At 31.9% G+C, this 20,603-nt stretch overlaps 2 protein-coding genes and 1 long non-coding RNA gene across 3 annotated transcripts in view; all 3 read right to left on the bottom strand.

The window, feature by feature from the left end:
* Nucleotides 1-38: 38 nt before the first annotated feature.
* On the bottom strand, nt 39-13,226 carry LOC111698370 (actin-related protein 10). Its single transcript, XM_023468685.1, has 13 exons — nt 12,570-13,226; nt 12,149-12,273; nt 11,628-11,740; nt 10,635-10,728; nt 8,958-9,035; nt 8,592-8,650; nt 7,084-7,172; nt 4,381-4,440; nt 3,678-3,724; nt 2,729-2,831; nt 1,443-1,510; nt 651-682; nt 39-229 (listed from the first exon to the last, which is right to left on the bottom strand). Exons 1-13 carry the CDS (start codon nt 12,685-12,687, stop codon nt 193-195), a joined length of 1,023 nt encoding a protein of 340 aa, XP_023324453.1. The 5' UTR covers nt 12,688-13,226; the 3' UTR covers nt 39-192.
* On the bottom strand, nt 7,088-10,331 carry LOC111698377 (uncharacterized). The gene is made up of 4 exons (XR_002764526.1): nt 10,310-10,331; nt 8,958-9,035; nt 8,592-8,650; nt 7,088-7,172 (listed from the first exon to the last, which is right to left on the bottom strand). It is a non-coding gene; the product is annotated as an uncharacterized LOC111698377 (long non-coding RNA).
* Nucleotides 13,227-13,645: 419 nt separating the features above from the next.
* The window catches only part of LOC111698369 (tumor susceptibility gene 101 protein), a 10,966-nt gene continuing 4,008 nt past the window's right edge, over nt 13,646-20,603 (bottom strand). Inside the window, exons 6-13 of the mRNA XM_023468684.1 lie at nt 19,566-19,649; nt 18,984-19,050; nt 18,487-18,542; nt 15,950-16,005; nt 15,600-15,683; nt 15,277-15,351; nt 14,111-14,200; nt 13,646-13,774 (exon numbers count right to left, since the gene is read on the bottom strand). Of these exons, the coding sequence (XP_023324452.1) occupies nt 13,750-13,774; nt 14,111-14,200; nt 15,277-15,351; nt 15,600-15,683; nt 15,950-16,005; nt 18,487-18,542; nt 18,984-19,050; nt 19,566-19,649 (537 nt within the window). The 3' untranslated portion in view covers nt 13,646-13,749. The remainder of the gene's footprint in view (nt 13,775-14,110; nt 14,201-15,276; nt 15,352-15,599; nt 15,684-15,949; nt 16,006-18,486; nt 18,543-18,983; nt 19,051-19,565; nt 19,650-20,603) is intronic.

The raw sequence follows: 20,603 nt of genomic DNA, 5'->3' as shown, positions 1-20,603 counted from the left end.
TAGTTTATTTTTATATTTACAATACATGTTAATAAATCACAGCTTTGAGAAAATATTAAAAAGATTCATTACGAGGAATTAAACAAAAAAATGCGAAGCTTATTTCAAACAAATCCTAGAAATGGCGTGTTTGAGGTTGTACAGAGAGTACTTAGCCAGTACATTGTACATAGTACAACGTGCCAGCTACACTTATCCTTGTCTCTCCTCCATGTACACTGAGTTGAATCTAAAAAGATCAAAATTAATCACAATAAACGTTCAACCCAATTAACAGTTAATTTTTATTTTTTCAACCTGTTCCGATACATGACGTCTGTACTTTATTGAAGAACTTTTTACATTTTATGTCGTCAATTTTAAAAAAACTAATTCTGAAAACGTATCCAACCCCAAAGTAGGCGTTTTGAACGTCGAATTTGCGCTCAAACTCAGGATTTACAGATCTTTATAAAGTTTAATATGTCTCAAATGAATCCGAAAGAAGTTTTCCACAACACTGCATACTCAGTTCATGCATACTACCTTACATAGCCGGTCAATCCTTTTAAAAGAATTTCTCCTTTGAAGCGAGAACCCCTGATGATTCAATCTTTGAGTTCAAATTACGTAACATAGTCCCTTCGACCAAGAATTTAAAAAGTGACTACCTGAGATTAGCCCAATCAGGAACACAGGGATCCTAGAAGAAGAAGGGAAACTTTAGTTAATAATTTACAAGTTAAAATTAGATCACAAGATACAGAACCGTCTATCTACAGTCTACACAAACACGCAAACATATTTAATGTGACACACGAATTGGATTTAACATTTTTTTTGAGTGCATAGGTTCTATGGTTGCTGTGGCCCAATATGAGTATTTTATAAAATTTAAAATTTAACGGAGTATTGCATCAGGTGGAAGTCGTTTTCAGTTTTTTTTTTTCGGGCAAAATCTTGACTTTTGGCATAGGTCAATGACCTCTAAAAGTAAATTTTCTTTGTGATCCGGGTAGAGGGCACCAATATGAGGCTGCATGCAAAATTTCCGCCTTGTTTCTCAATTGAATTTTTACAACCAAATGTCTGTACAAAATTTGGTGTCCCAAAGTTTTGAATCGTCTCCTAGGTAGCTTGATTTTAGCAATATTTTTAGTGAAACAATAATCCCAAAATACCCCTAATCCTGCCATTTACAAAATATTGAATTTATTAAATAAAACCATAAAAAATGTCTCATTCTGAACGCAATCATTCATATCTTCGGTAATTATGAAAGAAAAAAATGGCAGACCACATGTTTGAAATGGCTAGGTCTATTCTGTGATTATTATCTCATAAAAAACATATTGCTGTATTGAGTGCCGCAAACTATTTCTAAGCATCAAAGACGAATTTGAAGTCATCAATCAATTTATATTATTCCGGGTTATTTAGAACATCACTTTAGAATGAAATACCTTGAGATACTGTTCCCTAGGTAGAGAGCGTGTTACGACCACATCTGTTGCGCCAAATATTGCCCCACCTACAACAAGATCGAAATGAAGTAGATTAAACAATTTTTTCCGCCTTTTGACCATCATTACCGACCTTTGATTCCCCGACTGAGGGAGGTTAAGTTACTTAATTTCCCTTGGGACAATGAAGTAGAATAACCAACTACTCTGCGAAGTTTCTTGACTTTCGCGCATTTTCATCTCAAAAGACGATAAAATTGTGTACAACTATTTTTTCGGGAAATCAAAAATTTTATGTTGATCGGTGGAACCCTTGGTTAAGTAAAATACCCTTCCCTGTAAATAGTTCTAAATATTTATTTCTGGATCAATTTGGGTCCGTAACGGACATTACGGAACCTATTATGCAGCTGTTAAGTCAGATAAAAACATTAATACTTTTTGATTTTAAGCGTATCAATATATATGATAAATATGTAAAAATTATAATCTATTCTAGTTTCTATTGTTTGAAAAAAAAGATTAAATAAAAAGGTAAACAGAAAACCCAAATAAGAAAAAGAAGCATATGTCGAAAAATAAAAAAAAATAATGAAAGAAAAATATTCGACCAAAAAATGAAAGAAAATTGTCTTTAATTTATGATCTTGATACACTAGATATTCGTAAATATTGAATGTAATATTATCTGCATATTAATGTGATATATGCACCCTTATGAATATTATGACAACAATCTGAAATTTTATTTCATACTCCACCAGGAGTCCTGAAAATAATCATAACATGAACATAATAAACGATAATTCCATTAGGAATTTATCCGGAATCATTGTACCGTAAACTTTTTATTCATCCTGCCGCTAGGGTCGTTAATCGTTTTTGAAAACGATCGTTTTTTGTTTCGTTTTTCAATCATTTTCAAAAACGATTGTTTAATTTTTGAAAAAAAACGATCGTTTTTAAAAACGACCACTCGTTTTAAACTGTTAGAAAACTAATAACGATCGTTTTTTAATACGATCGTTTTAATGATAACGATTTGCGACCGTTTTTTTAATACGATCGTTTTAATAATAAAGATTTGCGACCGTTTTTTATACGATTGTTTTTTTAAAAAACGATCACTTTTGAATAAACTATCGTTTTTGAAGAAAAAAATTGACTTTTTTCTCTTAAAAATGTTCGAAAACAGTAGTTTACTTAATTGTTTCAATTTGTAGTAGCAAACAGACAACTTTTTAAATTAAGAAAAAGCGTAATTAAAAAAAACTTGTTTTTCCTACCTAACCACGTGGCAAGGTTTGGTTTGGTTGGTGGCTGATGAACCTTGAACTCTCTAATCTTCAGATCTTTGTATTTAGGAGTATTTAGTAAACTCATTAACTCCTTTAACACATCAATTCAACAGCAGCAGTCATTTCAAAACTAAGTTTCAAAGGAACTGTAAGTGTAATTTTCAAAGGAACAGTAAGTGTAATTTTCGAAGGAACTGTAAGTGTAATTTTCAAAGGAACTGTAACTGTAATTTTCAATGACCCTCCAAGGGCCTGCATGCAACGATGACAAGACCTGATTTACAAATGCACCTTTAAAAGCTTTGTCTGCTCAATTATAAATTAGATATCCATGTTTTTATTTATATAAACTGTTTATTTTCATTTGTGGAATCTCTGGAAAAGTGACTTGCGCAATTCTTGCTTACAAGAAACATTTGAGAAAATATAAGAATATAACACTTTTCAAGTAAGAATAATGAGGTTATCTTAAACACCTTTGAATAGATTAAGGGTTCATTTCAAGCATTGCTATTTTTTCATGGAGGGACACTTGAAATTACGCTTACAGTCCCTTTAATGTCCAAGTTTTGATGTTTTACGTCTTAACAAAAGCTTTAATTCACGGAACATTCATTGCTTTAAACAAAGTAGAAAATAATTTAATATTTCTATAGAAATATTATATAAAACTAACAAAACAAATTTTTGCTTACGACCACTCGCAAAAATCTTGGTTTAAGNGGTTGCACCTAAAAACATCCCAGATGTACGAAGAATTAGGGTAAAATTAACTAGAATTAACCGGATTTTTATAAATTTAACCTGAAAGGGCGCATTGTTAATGTTTTAATTTTAAGTTGTTAAAGTATGGGATCATAAACATTAGAGTTTATCTAAAATTAAATCAGAATAAACAATTTTTCTTGTCAATTAATGTATTTTGTTGAATGGATTCCTGGTTTAGTCTCGACTTAAAGCCTGGCATCATAGTGACTCCTCCAACTGAAAAACAACTTTTCAAAAAACGAAAAAATTAATGATGTTTTTTCTTCAAAATATCTGCATTTTTCCTTAGAAACAGTCAAATTATAATAAAAATAACCAAAAAATCACGTTTTTTCTAGCGACACGCGAAATAATGGTCAAAAAAAGAAAACATTTAGGAATTTTCTTAATTTTATATATATATCTCTTCTGAAGAAAAAGAGCACCTCTTAACAATTTTTGCAGGACCGCCCAAGAAGGTAGGGAAATTTATAATGAAATAATTTTCCATGAACAAAAATGAATAATTTATTCTAAGAAAAATCTGTGTATTTTAATATGACGAGATCAACACAACACTATCTAAACAGCTTTTACATGAAATTATAAGTTAATTTTAGAAAAGGAGTCACATACATTAAATTTCTTTTTGAAAAAATACTTTTCTTCTTTTTTATCGGTTTTTTTTAGAGAGTTTATTGAGTTTTACAGTCTACAGTCCTGGCATGACGAATTTTGCATACATTTAATTAACGGGGTTCCTAGTGTACAGTGATACTCATAAAACTGTGGAATAGGAAAACGACAATAGGAATGACAATTTGAATACACCTAATATTGCTTAAATATCGTCTTCATATTCCAGCCTAACGGGTCCCACTGTATGGACTTACCTAGAACCAGGTTGTTTGCCAGTTCCCTCCTAGAGTCAATAGGGCAGGATCTAATAGCATCTAAAATTGTCTTTTATTTATAATCTTGATACACTAGATATTCGTAAATATTGAATGTAATATTATCTGCATATGAATGTTTTGATTTTATTACTTTCACTTTTTCTTGTGTCACCCTAAATAGTACAACTATCTACTGACACTTCAATACTTTTATTGGAAATTAAAATTTTTAATTTTTAATAAGATTACGAAGTACAGAGGCGTGTGCAGGGAAATATGTTGCTAAGATACAAGGTGTCCCACAAAACATGACAGTAGCAAGACGACTTGAAGGTCGTCTTTAATCTTTGACGTAATTTGCGTCATTTTATTCGTTAACTTAATTTGTAATACAAATCCTATAACATTTGATACACTTTCGGAACGCCCTTGGAATGTACTTCAATAATTTGCAAAAACAAAAAAATCTAATTTGCTAAACAAATAAGTGCACGAAATATGATAAATTATACATTTTGATAAGTTCTTACAACGGCGAATTCAAATATGCAAAAATATTTGTAAAATTTTCAAAAACTAATTTGTATTCAAGGAAAACTAATGGTGAAAATGTTCAAATTCTCTTTACATGACATCTTTGCAAAAATCTATGCCAAAAAAAGCATAGAGCATTTGCAACCACTACCTTTATGAACTGCAAAATGATTGCTATTCAGAAAAAGAGGTACAATAAACAATAGAACAATGAATAAAAGCAAAATAAAAAACATAAAACAAGATAAAAGAAGAGAAAAGTGCCTGCAGACGTGTGGGTAGGAAATAGTAATGACAACATAGAATGAATCTTATTTTTTGATTCTATGAAAATGAAGAAAAAATTGTTTAAAAAAAAATACAGTACAATCATATTCATAATAACCCGGAATAATATGAATTAATTAAACTTCGAACTCGTCTCTGACCTTTCAAAAAGCTTGCGGCATACAACCTAGGTAGCTTGATTTTATCAATATTTTTTAGTGAAACAAAATCACAAAAAATTCATAATCCTGCCATTTTCAAAATGTGGTCTGCCATATGTTTGCTCTCATTAAATTTGCTATACATTTTTTAAATAAAACCATAAAAAATGTCCCATTAGAACGCAATCATTCATATCTCCGGTAATTATGAAAGAAATGGCAGACCACATGTTCGATTATTATCTCATAAAAAAATATATTGCTGTATTGAGTGCCGCAAATTATTTCTAAGCGTCAAAGACGAATTTGAAGTCATCAATCAATTTATATTATTCCGGAATCTAATATTTAGAACATCATCTGTAGAAAGAAATACCTTAAGATACTGTTCCCTAGGTAGAGAGCGTGTTACGACCACATCTGTTGCGCCAAATATTGCCCCACCTACAACAAGATCGAAATGAAGTAGATCAAACAATTTTTTTCGCCTTTTGACCAACATTACCGACCTATGATTCCCCGACTGAGGGAGGTTAAGTTACTTAATTTCCCTTGGGACAATGAAGTAAGATATCCAACTACTCTGCGAAGTTTCTTGACTTTCGCGTTTAAAACGTGACTACCTGAGATTTGAGGAATTTAAAACGTGACTACCTGAGATTTGAGGAAATTAAAACGTAACTACCTGAGATTTGAGGAAATTAAAACGTGACTACCTGAGATTTGAGGAAATTAAAACGTGACTACCGGAGATTTGAGGAATTTAAAACGTGACTACCTGAGATTTGAGGAATTAAAAACGTAACTACCTGAGATTTGAGGAATTAAAAACGTAACTACCTGAGATTTGCCCAATCAGGTACACAGGGATCCTAGAAGAAGAAGAGAAACTTTAGTTTATAATTTACAACTTTAAATTAGATCTAGATACGGAACCGTGTATCTACAGTCTACACAAACAAGCAAACATATTTAATGTGACACAAGAATTGGATTTAACATTTTTTTTTGAGTGCATAGGTTCTATGGTTGCTGTGTCCCAATATGAGTATTTTTTTAATTTAAAGTTTATCGGAGCATTCCATCAGGTGGAAGTCGTTTTCGGTTTTTTTTTCTGGCAAAATCTTGATTTTTGACAAAGGTCAATGACCTCTTAAAATAAATTTGCTTTGAGATCCGGGTAGAGGGCACCAATGGGAGGCTGCATGCAAAATTTCAGCCTTGTATCTCAATTTTTATAACCAAATGCGGTCTGTACAAAATTTGATGCACAAAGTTTTGAATTGTCTCCCTATCTTTAACAAAAATCAAGATATTTTCCTGTAACTACTTCCACCTAAGTTCATCAAGTAAGAGCAAAACATGTTTTTGAATTTCTTCAATGCTAAAGTTGACTCGCCCAGAGAACGGTGTCGTATCGTTTTACTAATGATTGATCGGACTAACGTACATTCGCGCTAACGTTCATTCGGACTAACGTTTTATTTGAGGGTTAGATTAGGTTAAGACTGCTTGGCTTCCATAAAAACATTCTCTTCAGATTCCATGTCAAAAACGGAAAAATTTCCGATTATCCGAATCGGAATGATTGTTTAACATTCCAAAATTACGAAACTTTCCGAATTCGGAAAAAATTGGTTTAACATTTCTTGAACAATATAATTCTGAAATATACAACCATTCCACTTTCCTAATAAGTTAATTTAATTTCAAAAAAAAAAACATAAATTCTTGTTACCTTCACCATCTAGATGCCAAAGCACTTCAGCAGAACCGGCTCTAGTTACACCATCTATCAGAAGCATGCAGTCACCACCAATGGGATACCTAAAATCAAATAATCAATTGCTACTTTAATCAATTAGACAATCATTAAATCAATTAATCATTCAATCAATCAAATCGATCTAGCAATAAATACATCAACCAATCCTCAATCAATCAACCAATCAACCAACCAATCAATCAACCTATCAACCAATCAATCAATTAACCAATCAATCAATTAATCAATCAATTTAATAAATGCATCTAACCATAAAACAATCAATCAACCATTTCATAAATCCACCAATCAAACAATTCAGAACTACGAAAATCCATCAATCAATTAATTAACTACTCCATCAATCAGCAAACGTAAAGCTAATGAAAAAAAATGTAATCAACCAATCAATTACTTTATCAATCAATCAATTTTTCATTCAATCAATTTATCAATCCATCAATTTATCAATCAATCACTTTATCAATCAATCACTTTATCAATCAATCAGTTTATCCATCGATTAATCAATTTACCATCCAGTCAATCAATTGAACGATCCCAGGAATATATTTGCTAAAAAGTAAGATTTAAAATTGTATGTTTCAGCATTAATTATCTGCTATAAAATAACAGAAAATTTTAGACTAAAACTAATCTTATCTTGCTTCATGTGTCAGCCACACAGGATTCAGTAGACCCAGGTTAGACGGACGAATCGAATGCTTTCGTCCGTCCCTTCATGTTCCTTTGAACCCCAGCCGACGAAAATGACAATTTCTGAACGATAAACACCATGCGGAGTTGTTTTTGATGAAAACTCTGCGGAAAAACATTAGAAAAAGTGTGTTAGGTTAGATAGAGTTCGAAAAGAACGGGTGTAATTCAGAATTGTCATTTTAGAAGCGTTTATTTTGTTAATGTGTATTTTAAAATCATAGTTTGAAGAGATAATATAAAATTTAACACCAAATACCCAGGAAGGAGAGGAATGCAAGCCATAACAATTTCTCGCCCGAGCCACAGTTTCCCAATTTTTTCGTCCGAGCCACCTCGAACTCTTCAGCCTTCCAATGATATTATATCCTTGAAGATAAAACTATTTTTTTTATTCTGGCCACGTTTGGGCATGGGTCAAATATTTAATTTTTGTAAATCGAAAAAAAATACCTTCAATTAAACTAAAGTTTCACTGATAAGACACTTTCAAAAAATAATGTTAAAATAATATTGTTAGGACGAGGGTTTCGGGGTGGCTAGGACGAGCAAATAAGGAGAAGCCACGCAGTTTCCAGAGGACACCAAAGACGTTTGCACCATGGACCAAGAGGTCTCCTGCAAACCACCACACAAGTAAACAAGTAAGTAGGCTCGGACGAGAAATTGTTGTAGCTTGCCTTCCTCACCTAACCCAGGGGCACCAAAATTTAAAAGAAATTGTAAATTCTAAAATTGTTTTATATTTTTTTTTTTGAGTTTACCTAACTGTGGGCGGACAGGAGTTAAGGCAGGTAGAGAGAGATGATACAGAACTGGCATCCTTCAAATATCATTATTTTTAATATTATTATTATTTTTATAATCATTATTATTACAATTATTATTATTATTAAAGGACAACAATGTATTCAATAAACTATCAGATTACTGGAAAATACGTAAGACGTAAGTGTATATATAAGAAATTCTGTATTTTACCAAGACAAAAAATGATAACTGTAACTTTATGCATTTATTGAAATACCAATTCAGGGGTGTTCAATGTTTGTTTTCTTGAAAAAGCCACCCTCCCCTCCTTTTTGTCCCAGAATGAATTTGGGGGGATGACATTCAGACTATATATGTACCTGAGATATTTGATAAATATCTTTTCCATTTTCAATACTAGTGACCAGGCAACATCTAACCAGGATATCCTCAACTATCTAAACATTTTCAATACTAGTGACCAGGCAACACCTAACCAGGATATCCTCAACTATCTAAACATTTTCAATACTAGTGACCAGGCAACATCTAACCAGGATATCCTCAACTATTTAAACATTTTCAATACTAGTGACCAGGCAACACCTAACCAGGATATCCTCAACTATCTAAACAAATAAAACTCATGATTGTCATGTTGAATTCAGACAAATGTGGAGTTTCAGGGACTGGAAGCGTAATTTCAAGTCACCCTCCAATTAATAGATAGGCAAGTCCGATTCACAACGGTACCCTTTGTCCGGACAACGATGAGGTAGATACCTTAATTCGTATAGATAAAAATTGAGTGCAGGGAGACTCGAGGTTACAGTGTACACTGTATACTCCGTGTTAGTGTACAATCACGCGGTTTCTTTACACTTACTTTCATGCTATGTAAATAAGAATATCTAAGAAATCCTTGATCAGACAAAGGTTTATGGGTACCCTTGTAAATAGGACCTGCCACTCTACAAATGGAAGGTCGCTTAAAATAACGCTTACAGTCCCTTTAATATTTTCTTTGTGGTTTGACTTTATCCCCAACATCAATACCATATTTTAAAGTGGAAATCTCTGAAATTCCAGGTTTAGTTTGAACTTTTAAGAGGCTTTAAAAGAATTGGAGATATACTCTTATAAAAGATATTAACCAAAACTGATTATCAAAATAATAATTTTTCGTTTAAACTGGAAGTTAAAACTTTTGAATAAAATGGCGCTAATCTACACGCTTGCGACTTAATCTCGACCTCAACTTTAAATTTGAGAGATAATGCTCGATTCCTTTATTTTAGTTATCTCTGCAGGGTACGATCACTTCGGGATGTCTAATAGGAGTTAAATTAATGGATCGTAGTATGCACAGGATCAATGCTTGATTACAAGATTAAAACAACAGAGTTCTGACTTCGCATCTATCAAATTTATACCTGATGGGTAAGTATACTATTGCTCTAGAAGCAGAATACCTGATGGGTAAGTATACTAATGCTCTAGAAGCAGAATACCTGATGGGTAAGTATACTACTGCTCTAGTAGCAGAATACCTGATGATTAAGTATCTCTGGTAAGTGTACTACTGGTTCAGTAGTTGAATACCTGATGGGTAAGTATCTCTGGTAAGTATACTACTGCTCTAGAAGCAGAATACCTGATGGGTAAGTATACTACTGCTCTAGTAGCAGAATACCTGATGGGTAAGTATACTACTGCTCTAGTAGCAGAATACCTGATGAGTAAGTATCTATGGTAAGTATACTACTGGTTTAGTAGTTGAATACCTGATGGGTAAGTATCTCTGGTAAGTATACTACTGGTCCAGTAGTTGAATACCTGATGATTAAGTATCTCTGGTAAGTATACTACTGGTTTAGTAGTTGAATACCTGATGGGTAAGTATCTCTGGTGAATGATCTAATGGTCTAGTAGTTGAATACCTGATGGGTAAGTATCTCCGGTTAGTATCTCTGGTAAGTATACTACTGGTCTAGTAGTTGAATACCTGATGGGTAAGTAGCTCTGGTGAATGATCTACTGGTCTAATAGTTGAATACCTGATTTGTAAGTATCTCTGGTGAATGAGCTACTGGTCTAGATGTTTCCTTATTCTCTCCGAAAATAAGGTTTCCTCGGTTCAAAAGATCGACCCTTACAGATTCCTGTAAAAATGTTCTTTGATCAATATATCCTCATTGTTGGTATATTGTCATTATTGGTATATTAGTTATCATCTTAATTATTATTATTATTATTTTTAAAGAACAACCTGGTGTTCAATGAAGTTGGAGTCGGCGCTCGTTAGTAAGTAAATATACTATCGTTAAAATCTTAATCAATGAATGCTTGACAATTGACATCTCTTAAAGAATTAAGAACATCAATAATCAAAAATTNGAAAATATTTAAATCATGTGTTTCTATCTATATTACCATAAAACTCTAAAAGAAATATATTAAAAACAATTTTTAAATCCTCTTTAGAATAAATTTCTTAAGACAATATCTATTTTTATAAATAAAGCTCTTTGCTCATAAAAAAGCTCTTCTCATAAATTCAATATATTTTATATATGTTAGCTATAGCTGGGCAAACGGCTGGACCAAATAGACTGAATTTCTTCTTGAGGTATCCCAAGGGTACCCGTCAAACAAGGGCCAGGGGGGTAACATAGGCTTAAACAGTCGATTTTTTCAAATTTAGATTTTAGATTTCACGAGCAACGCAGGGCACTTAAGCTAGCAGTTAGTAGTGTATAATGATTTTATTACTTCCATAAATAGTGAATAATTTGTCAATCCCTACCTTGAATTTGATGGATCCAAAGTCAATCTGTCAATCCCTACCTTGAATTTGATGGATCCAAGGTCAATATGTCAATCCTTACCTTGAATTTGATGGATCAAAAGTCAATATTTCAATCCCTACCTAGAATTTGATGGATCCAAGGTCAATATGTCAATCCCTTCCTTGAATTTGATGGATCCAAGGTCAATCTGTCAATCCCTACCTTGAATTTGATGGATCCAAGGTCAATGTCAATCCCTACCTTGAATTTGATGGATCCAAGGTCAATCTTTCAATCCCTACCTTGAATTTAATGGATCCAAGAATGGATTCTATAATAACAACTCTCCGGTCTTTAGGATTCACAAGCAACCACTATAAGAAAAAAGAAAAAACGTTCAATAATTAAATTTCTTTTAATAATAGAAAATAGGTTTCCAATTCGGGCTCAAACTAAATTAACATTTTACATAGCATGATCAGTTCTAACCCAGAAAGCCCGAGGGTGGGACATGTATCTTAAGCCCTCCTGCTCTTCCACCAGGGAGCAATATATCAATAAAAATCTGTTAGAAAAAATGCTCTCATAACACTTATAACAACTGTTATGTAATAAAAAACGTCCTAATCTCTANTCTAACTGGTTAATCAGGCTTCGGCATGAAAATAAGCACAAAACAGAAGAAAAATATTTAATTTTGAAATCTGTAATTCTTGAATAAATCCATTTTTTCTGGGGTGATCCAGCAAACCCTACTGCCTTGAAGTATAGTAAAGAATTACCTTGAAGTAAAGTGTATGAATGAAAGGAACTAGTTCATTATAAATCTCATCCTCTGAGTCTAAATCGTGCAATGCTGTTCCATCCCGACTCAAGCTCGGCACGATACAGCGGGGGGTCAACTCACCTTAAACATTTCGTTATTTGGATATTCATACGCATTACAGGTTTCAGTCATATTAATTAAGACTTGACAAGAATTTCTTGTTGATTAATAAATTTCAAAAACACCTTAACAATCATTTTTTATATTCAGGAAAGTTTTCTTCGTTTCCAGGGTATTTGAAACTAACAAGCAAATACGGGGGTGGGGTGGGGTGGTGGGAGACATAAAGCACAATGAATAAAAACATACATAAATAATATCTTTCTAAATTAGGATAAATAGCAAAAGAATAGGGCGTGGGAAATAAGCACATATACCTGCGTAACCACATTTAGTATAAGCAGCACCGATATCTAGTACAACAGCATGCTTCTCAGAGATCAAACCTATCCCCTCATACAAGGGCATTTTTCTGCAATAATAGACATTCGCCATTCTTATTCTTTATATTCAAAACATTCATTCCAACTCTTACATGGTTTATTAAATAGATATATTTGTAGTACTCATATACTTAGACCTGGAATTTATTCTGTATCAAGTCTGAATATAATGCCCAAATATCAAATTAAATATATCTCCTGTTTTATATGTAATGAAAAAACGGGGGAAATGACTTTGTTTTTAAATCACAATACAATACATGTTGAATTTTCATTGTATTACATGTGTTAATATTGTACTTAACCACCTTCTAAATTTTTTAAGAACAATGTACACTTGGCAAAATCAAGTCTTATATTGTTCAATGCAAATTATTTTATATTAATGACTTGACGAAATACATTGTTTGTCTGTGCCTTCCTTTCTACACAAAAACAGAAAAAAAGTTGAATGACTTTTATCAATGTAAAAAAATAAAAAAAAATTTAGCACAATTTTATCCCTTAATTTATTCCCAATTAAATCGCTATCAATAAGGCTAAGATTTTACAAATTTTATATTATTACAATTAATTCAAAATTACTAAAACCCCGGCCCAATAATCTACATGGACCTATAATTTACTTAACATTATTATGTAGTTTGTCTGAAATGTTATGGAACCATCCATTTAAACCATCCATTCACTTAAGGACCTTTATTATAGTAATATTGAAGACGATACCGTTGTTTATATATATATAGAGACAAGAGATAAATGTCAACTTAAATCTGCAAGTTTTAATCATATAGGCTGAAATTTCCATATGTTTTCCTTAGACCTTATTGTACTGAATCCGGGCATGTAATTTTTCAATTAGAAGGTTTTAACAAATAATGTTTTACTCACAAAACTGTTCGGGAGAGAGCGTTTTTGATGAAATTCATGTTAAATAAAGTTGTTGTTGTGGTTGTTTGTAGTTTTATAATGTTGTATAAATATCGTTTTAAAATATTGTATAATTATCATTTTATAATCATAATTCTATATTTAATTATTGTTTTATAATGTTGTTTTATAATAATCGTTATATAAGGTTTGTTAAAGCTCCATAAACATCTCATCACTGGTGTTAGACGACCAACCCCGCCTTCTCTCTAGAAATAAAACATCTTAAAAATTTAACTTTTATAAAATTTAAATTTGTGTTGCCTACAAAATTACAAATTTGCAGTTTGAAAAGGTAATAGGCGTATTTAGGGGGGCTACGAAGGCTCAGCCCCCCCCCCCTCTGGACCAGTGAAATCGATGGTTCTCAGGGGGTTCTCAGGCCCCAACGGGTGCTAAATTCTCCCATGGACAGAGGAAAAATTAAGCCTTGCATAAACTATAGATAAATTTCCTCTTTGAGCCTAACTTTACATTTTGATCAAAGGCAAAATGCACCTTGAAAAAAATCAATCATTTGTGAAAGTTTTGACGATGTTATTTACCTGCATTTTTGCATTGTAGCTCTCAACATGAACTGCCTCCTGGAGAGGTTCCTCACATGCTTCAAGAACACGTCGCAGTCAACAACACCCCTTAAATAAGATTGATTATTAATTCCAAAAGGTGGTATAGTTATCGTCATTAATTACACTCACACATTCTTATTAACATTGCCCCACCGGACGTTTTCTAGAATGCCGCCAAATACTTTTAATTTGCACCTTAATTTAAATTGGTTATCCCCAAATGTTTTATGAAAACAAACACTCCAGTCTCCAAGCAAAGGTGGCAATGTCCGATTTACAACGGTATCCTTAAAAGCTTCGTCTAATCAAGTATAAATAAGATATTAATGTTTATAACTATCATAATTGATTATTTTCAATTGTGGTTTCTCTACAAAAATGAATTTCACATTTCTACTGCAGGAAAACATGTAGGAACTATCAACATAACCACATTAAACCTTGAATATCAACAATATCTTCCTCATCACTGATCAGACAAAGGTTTCTAGCGTACCGAATCAGACAATGACATTGCTATTTTTTCAATGCTAGGGGCACTTAAAATTACCCTGACAGTCCCTTTAAAGGGACTGTAAAGGTAATGAAAGGGGGGTATAGGCTTGAAGCTAATCCCTTTAGCTCTTGATCGTGACCCATGAAAGTTTTATCTGATGTTCCTGTCTCGAGAAATTGATATAAAACTGTGTTAAAATTATAAAAAAAGTTCATATATATAAAATTTAGAAAATCTTAAACTTAAATCACGTGACCAGAACTATCACCAATGGTAGTGCAGTATACTGGTCACGTGTCTCCGCCTGTATCACGTGACCACTTTAACTGCACTACCATTGATGGAATTTCTGATCAAGCAATACGGACGTATAAATAATATTATGAATTAAATCTATAAAAAATAGAAATAACAAATATAAAATTAGAATTAGAGTAAACCTAAGCAATACGGACGTGTAAATAATATTATGAATTAAATCTATAAAAAATAGAAATAACAAATATAAAATTAGAATTAGAGTAAACCTAAGTTACAATTAGCTTTCTCTGGGATATCATCGTTTTCAGATTGGTTGCATATTTTCAGTGATTTAAAAAATTATAATTATAATTTTGATTCTAAAATAAAATGATAAGGATAGTACCTGCGAAGTGCGTCACCAAGAAAATATAATGCATCCTCTGTTGCACTTTCTTCTGCATACGCAGTCAACAATTGTCTAAATAAAAAATAGCGCAAAAGTTCATCAATTTAATGCTCAAACGAGTTTTGTAATAACTTTCAAAATGTTAATAAATTATTTTAAGATTGTATAATGTATACAAAGGTTTATTTACGAAGTACATTGTACAAAACTGTACATAGTAAACCCCAGCGACTGTAAAGTTGTAAATGAACCCCACTGACTGACTATTTGTACGGAATGAACCCCAGTGACTTTACAGCTGTACGGAACAAAGTACTGACCTGTAAAGTGGAGCAGAAGCCTGTACAGCATCATCTACATCTATTTCATCCGAGGTATCAAGCTTAGAAATCATTTCTGCAAAAAAAATAAAGAAATCTGAAAATGGATTTTTTTTGTAATTTTCATGAGTCAAGATTAATTGAGAATTACGGGTTGGATTATTTCTAAAGTAACCAATGTTGTGCACTAAACAGAGTAAAGGTAAGACACTGAAACTTATTTGTTGTCTCCCTAAAAGTCAGATATGTTCCGCGAACAGAACTGTGAGAACATCCAACATATTGAGGGAAAACTGTTTTTTCCAAATAAAAAATATGTATACCCTTTAAATTGAATTGTGAATGACAATTCAGATTGCTTTGTTGTTAACAAGTTTATATTCTTCTCAAGGTCAGCTGATTCATCCTGAAACAATTATTAAACAATCGATAGATTAATCAATCAGTAACAAATAGACTAATCAATCAGTTACTAATAGATTAATCAATCAGTATTTATTAGATCAATCAATCAGTTACTAAAAGATCAATCAATCAGTTACTAATGAATCAATCAATCAGTAATTAATAGATCAATCAGTCAATCAGATACTAGTAGATTAATCAACCAGTTACTAGTAGATTAATCAACCAGTTACTAATATATCAATCAATCAGTATTTAATGGTTCAATCAATCAAAAATTAATAGATAAATCAATCAGTAAAAAATAGATTAATCAATCAGTTACTAATATATCTATCAATCAGTAATTACTAGATCAATCTATCAGTGACTCATAGATCAACCAATCACTAATAAATAGATCAATCAATCAATCAGATACAACTGGATCAATCAACCAGTTACTAATACATCAATAAATCAGTATTTAATAAATCAATCAATCAGAAACCAATATGATTAGTCTATCAGTAAAAAATAAATAAATCAATCAGTTACTAATAGATTAATCAATCAGTTACTAATAGATCAATCTATCAGTTAATAATATATCAATCTATAAGTGATTAATACATAAATCAATCAATGATTAATAGCTCAATCAATCAGTGATTAATAGATCAATCTATCAGTTACTAATGGCTATGCTATCAATTAGTAACTAATAGATCAATCTATCAGTTACTAATAGATCAATCAACCAGTTACTAATAGTCCAATCAATCAGTAATGAATAGAAAACCCCATTTTTACTAGTAGATCAACTAATCAGTAATAAATAGATTAACCAATTATTTACTAATATATCAATCATTCAGTAACACATAGATCAACCAATTAGTTACTATTATATCAATCAATAAATAATTAATGGATCAAACAGTCAGTAATTAATAGACTTCTCAATCAGTAATTAAATAAATAAATAGATCAATTTTTCAATAAATGAATATATTTATCAACAAAAATATCGTAACCAATTAATAAATCATTCCATCAATGTAAATCTCCAAATCTATAAATCAATCAGTCAATAAATTAGAAACAAATAAATTTCTAAAGGTTTATTCGTCTAAATGATTTCCTTTCCATCTAAGAGATTTCCTTTCCATCTAAATGATTTCCAATCCATCTTAATGATTTCCTATCCATCTTAATGATTTCCTATCCATCTTAATGATTTCCTATCCATCTTAATGATTTCCTATCCATCTAAATGATTTCCTATACATATAAATAATTTCCTTTCCATCTTAATGATTTCCTATCCATCTTAATGATTTCCTATCCATCTTAATGATTTCCTATCCATCTTAATTATTTCTAATCCATGTAAAATTTGCTATCCATCTAAATGGGTTGCTCTCCATCTAAATGATTTCCTATCCATCTAAATGATTTCCTATCCATCTAATGATTTCCTATTCATCTAAATTTGTTATCCATTTAAATGATTTCCTATCCATCTAAATGATTTCCTACCCATCTAAATGGTTTTCTATCCATTATATTATTTCCTATCCATCTAAATGATTTCCTATCCATCTAAATGATTTTCTATTCATCTAAATTTTTTATCCATTTAAATGATTTCCTATCCATAAAAATGATTTCCTATCCATCTAAATGATTTCCTACCCATCTAAATGGTTTTCTATCCATCTAAATGATTTCCTATCCATATTAATTATTTCTAATCCATCTAAATTTCCTATCCATCTAAATGGTTTCCTATCCATCTAAATGATTTCTTATCCATCTAAATGATGTCCTATCCATCTAAATGGTTTCCTATCCATCTAAATGATTTCTTATCCATCTAAATGATGTCCTATCCATCTCAATGATTTCCTATTCACCTAAATGGTTTGCTATCCATCTAAATGATGTCCTATCCATCTAAATGATTTCCTATCCATCTAAATGGTTTGCTATCCATCTAAATGATGTCCTATCCATCTAAATGATTTCCTATCCATCTTAATGGTTTCCTATCCATCAAAATGATTTCATATTCATCTAAATTTTCTATCCATTTAAATGATTTCCTATCCATAAAAATGATTTCCTATCCATCTAAATGATTTCCTATCCCTCTAAATGGTTTTCTATCCATTAAATGATATCCTATCCATCTAAATGATTTCCTATCCCTCTAAATGATTTCCTATCCATCTAAATGATTTCCTATCCCTCTAAATGGTTTTCTATCAATTAAATTATATCCTATCCATCTAAATGATTTCCTATCCAAATTAATTATTTCTAATCTATCTAAATTTGCTATCCATCTAAATGATATATATATTTTATATTCATTTTGATCATTTCCAGATGATTTAAATTAAACGTGATATTAAAGAGCAAATGGCAATTACCACATCATAAATAAATAAATAAAAATAATTTCGAACACTAGAAGCTCTTTCATTCAATGACTAACCTTTAGTTTCATCATCATTTGCTCTAACCTCTCCTTACCCTTGTTCAAATCCTCACCTAGTAACAGTAGTTCCGTGCATATCAAAGATGTAAATATTTTTTGAAAATCACTCTAACCAGTACCCAACTACCCTAAAAAATGCTTTAAACCCAGTTTGTTAGGAATGTTGAAACATAATATTGGATAACAGTTTTTGGGAAATAGTAAAATAAGGGGAGAAAAAGCTTGCCAGTAAATGTCCCATTATCTTAAAAAAAAATCCTTAGAAAATCATTGCTTTATTGCTCTTCACTCTTATTTATATATTTATGCATAAATGTATTATATGTTAGTTATAGCTGGTAAAACGACTGAACCAAAATTGGGTGAAATTTTATGAGAGAACACTAGAGCTGGGGTAAAATTGGCTCAATTTTTTTTTAATTCGAAATTTTTTCCCAGTGTTTCTAAAATATCACGGGCAACGTCGGGCACTTGAGCTAGTAGCCTAGTTTTACCTATTTTCTTAAGAGAATCCCCCTCGGCCTGATGAGTAGAAAACTCTTCATGAATCCTACGCCGAACCTTAAAATCAAATTTTAATAAAGTCATAATAGACCTGAAATTGATTGGCAGTTAATCAGACATACATATCTCTGGCAATTTTAAATGCTCAAAAAAGACAGACCACATTTTAGAAATGGCAGGACTAGGGCTCTTTTGTGATAAACGTTTCACCGTTCAACAATCATATTTGCAAAATTGCAATGTCAAGTCGTCTCATTATTTGTAAATTTATTCCGAGTCTTTTTAATTAGGACTGTTTCAATCTTTTCTATTAAAAAGGAAAAAAACTAAGTTTAATCTTTATGGCTCAGTGTCTATGGTAATTCATTGTTTCTGGCTTTGTCTGTGTTTGTGTCAATTTTAGTGTCTTTTTGGTGTCGTTGTCTGCTATTGTATCTTTTTTGTGGTTTGTGTTTGCTTGAATTTGTTTTTGTATACATATGTTACTGCTTACGTTTGTGTCTGCATCTGTGTCTGTGTTTGCTTATGTGTCTTCATCCATGTTTGTGTCTGTATCTGTGTTCGTGTCTCACCTTATCCTCCACTGCTGAGAGAATGCTGGCTTTAATATGTTCCTGAGTTATAGTTCCTGTACTTGTATCAGTACCTCCTGTACCCTAAAATATACAGTACATAAAGTTCCTGTACTTGTATCAGTACCTCCTGTACCCTAAAATATACAGTACATTTAGTTCCTTTACTTGTATCAGTACCTCCTGTACCCTAAAATATACAGTATCTATATTCTACAGTTCCTGTACTTGTATCAGTACCTCCTGTACCCTAAAATATACAGTATCTATATTCTATAGTTCATGTACTTGTATCAGTACCTCCTGTACCCTAAAATATACAGTATCTATATTTTATAGTTCCTGTACTTGTATCTGTACCTCATGTATCCAATAATATACAGTACATATAGTTCCTGTACTTGTATCTGTACCTCCTATCCCTTAGAATAATAAATATAGTTCATGTAAATATATCCGTACCTCCTGTACCCTAGAATATACAGTTCATGCATTTCATGTAATTTTATCTGTACCTCCTGTACCCTAGAAAATATAGAAAATATTGTTTCTGTACTTGTATCTGTACCTCCTGTGCCCTAGAATATACAGTTCATGTAGTTCATGTACTTTTATCTGTACATCATGTACCCTAGAAAATACAGAAAATATTGTTCCTGTACTTGTATCTATACCTCCGGTACATTAGGATATAAGTAAAATAGCTCATATACCGGTATCCTAGAATACCAGGGAGCAAGGAATAGAAGGGAGAGACAACTGACGCGGTTCGCCCTACCATATGATTATACATGCTTTGCAGACGGTACTCCATTTTATATCGAGCTGTTTGGTTTCTTTAGTAGGGCCCCACAGGAAAAATATGTATTGGCTCAATTTTCTTTGACCAGTTTCGCCAATACATATTTTTCCTGTGGGGCCCTACTAAAGAAACCAAACAGCTCGATATAAAATGGAGTACCGTCTGCAAAGCATGTATAATCATATGGTAGGGCGAACCGCGTCAGTTGTCTCTCCCTTCTATTCCTTGCTCCCTGA

This window comes from Eurytemora carolleeae, unplaced genomic scaffold, assembly GCF_000591075.1.
Source record: "Eurytemora carolleeae unplaced genomic scaffold, Eaff_2.0 scaffold310, whole genome shotgun sequence".
In the NCBI taxonomy this organism is placed as follows: Eukaryota; Metazoa; Arthropoda; class Copepoda; order Calanoida; family Temoridae; genus Eurytemora; species Eurytemora carolleeae.
This window is presented reverse-complemented; position numbering and strand designations above follow the sequence as displayed.

Excerpts from the sequence above, each read along its gene's own strand:
- LOC111698370 (XM_023468685.1), bottom strand. The coding sequence starts at position 12,687 with ATGGCGAATGTCTATTATTGCAGAAAAATGCCCTTGTATGAGGGGATA. Across the intron at positions 3,725-4,380 it reads GGCAAACAACCTGGTTCTAG|TTGGAGGAGTCACTATGATG; the intron begins GTAAGTCCATAC and ends GTTGTTTTTCAG. Across the intron at positions 2,832-3,677 it reads TTAAGTCGAGACTAAACCAG|GAGTTAATGAGTTTACTAAA; the intron begins GAATCCATTCAA and ends GATGTGTTAAAG.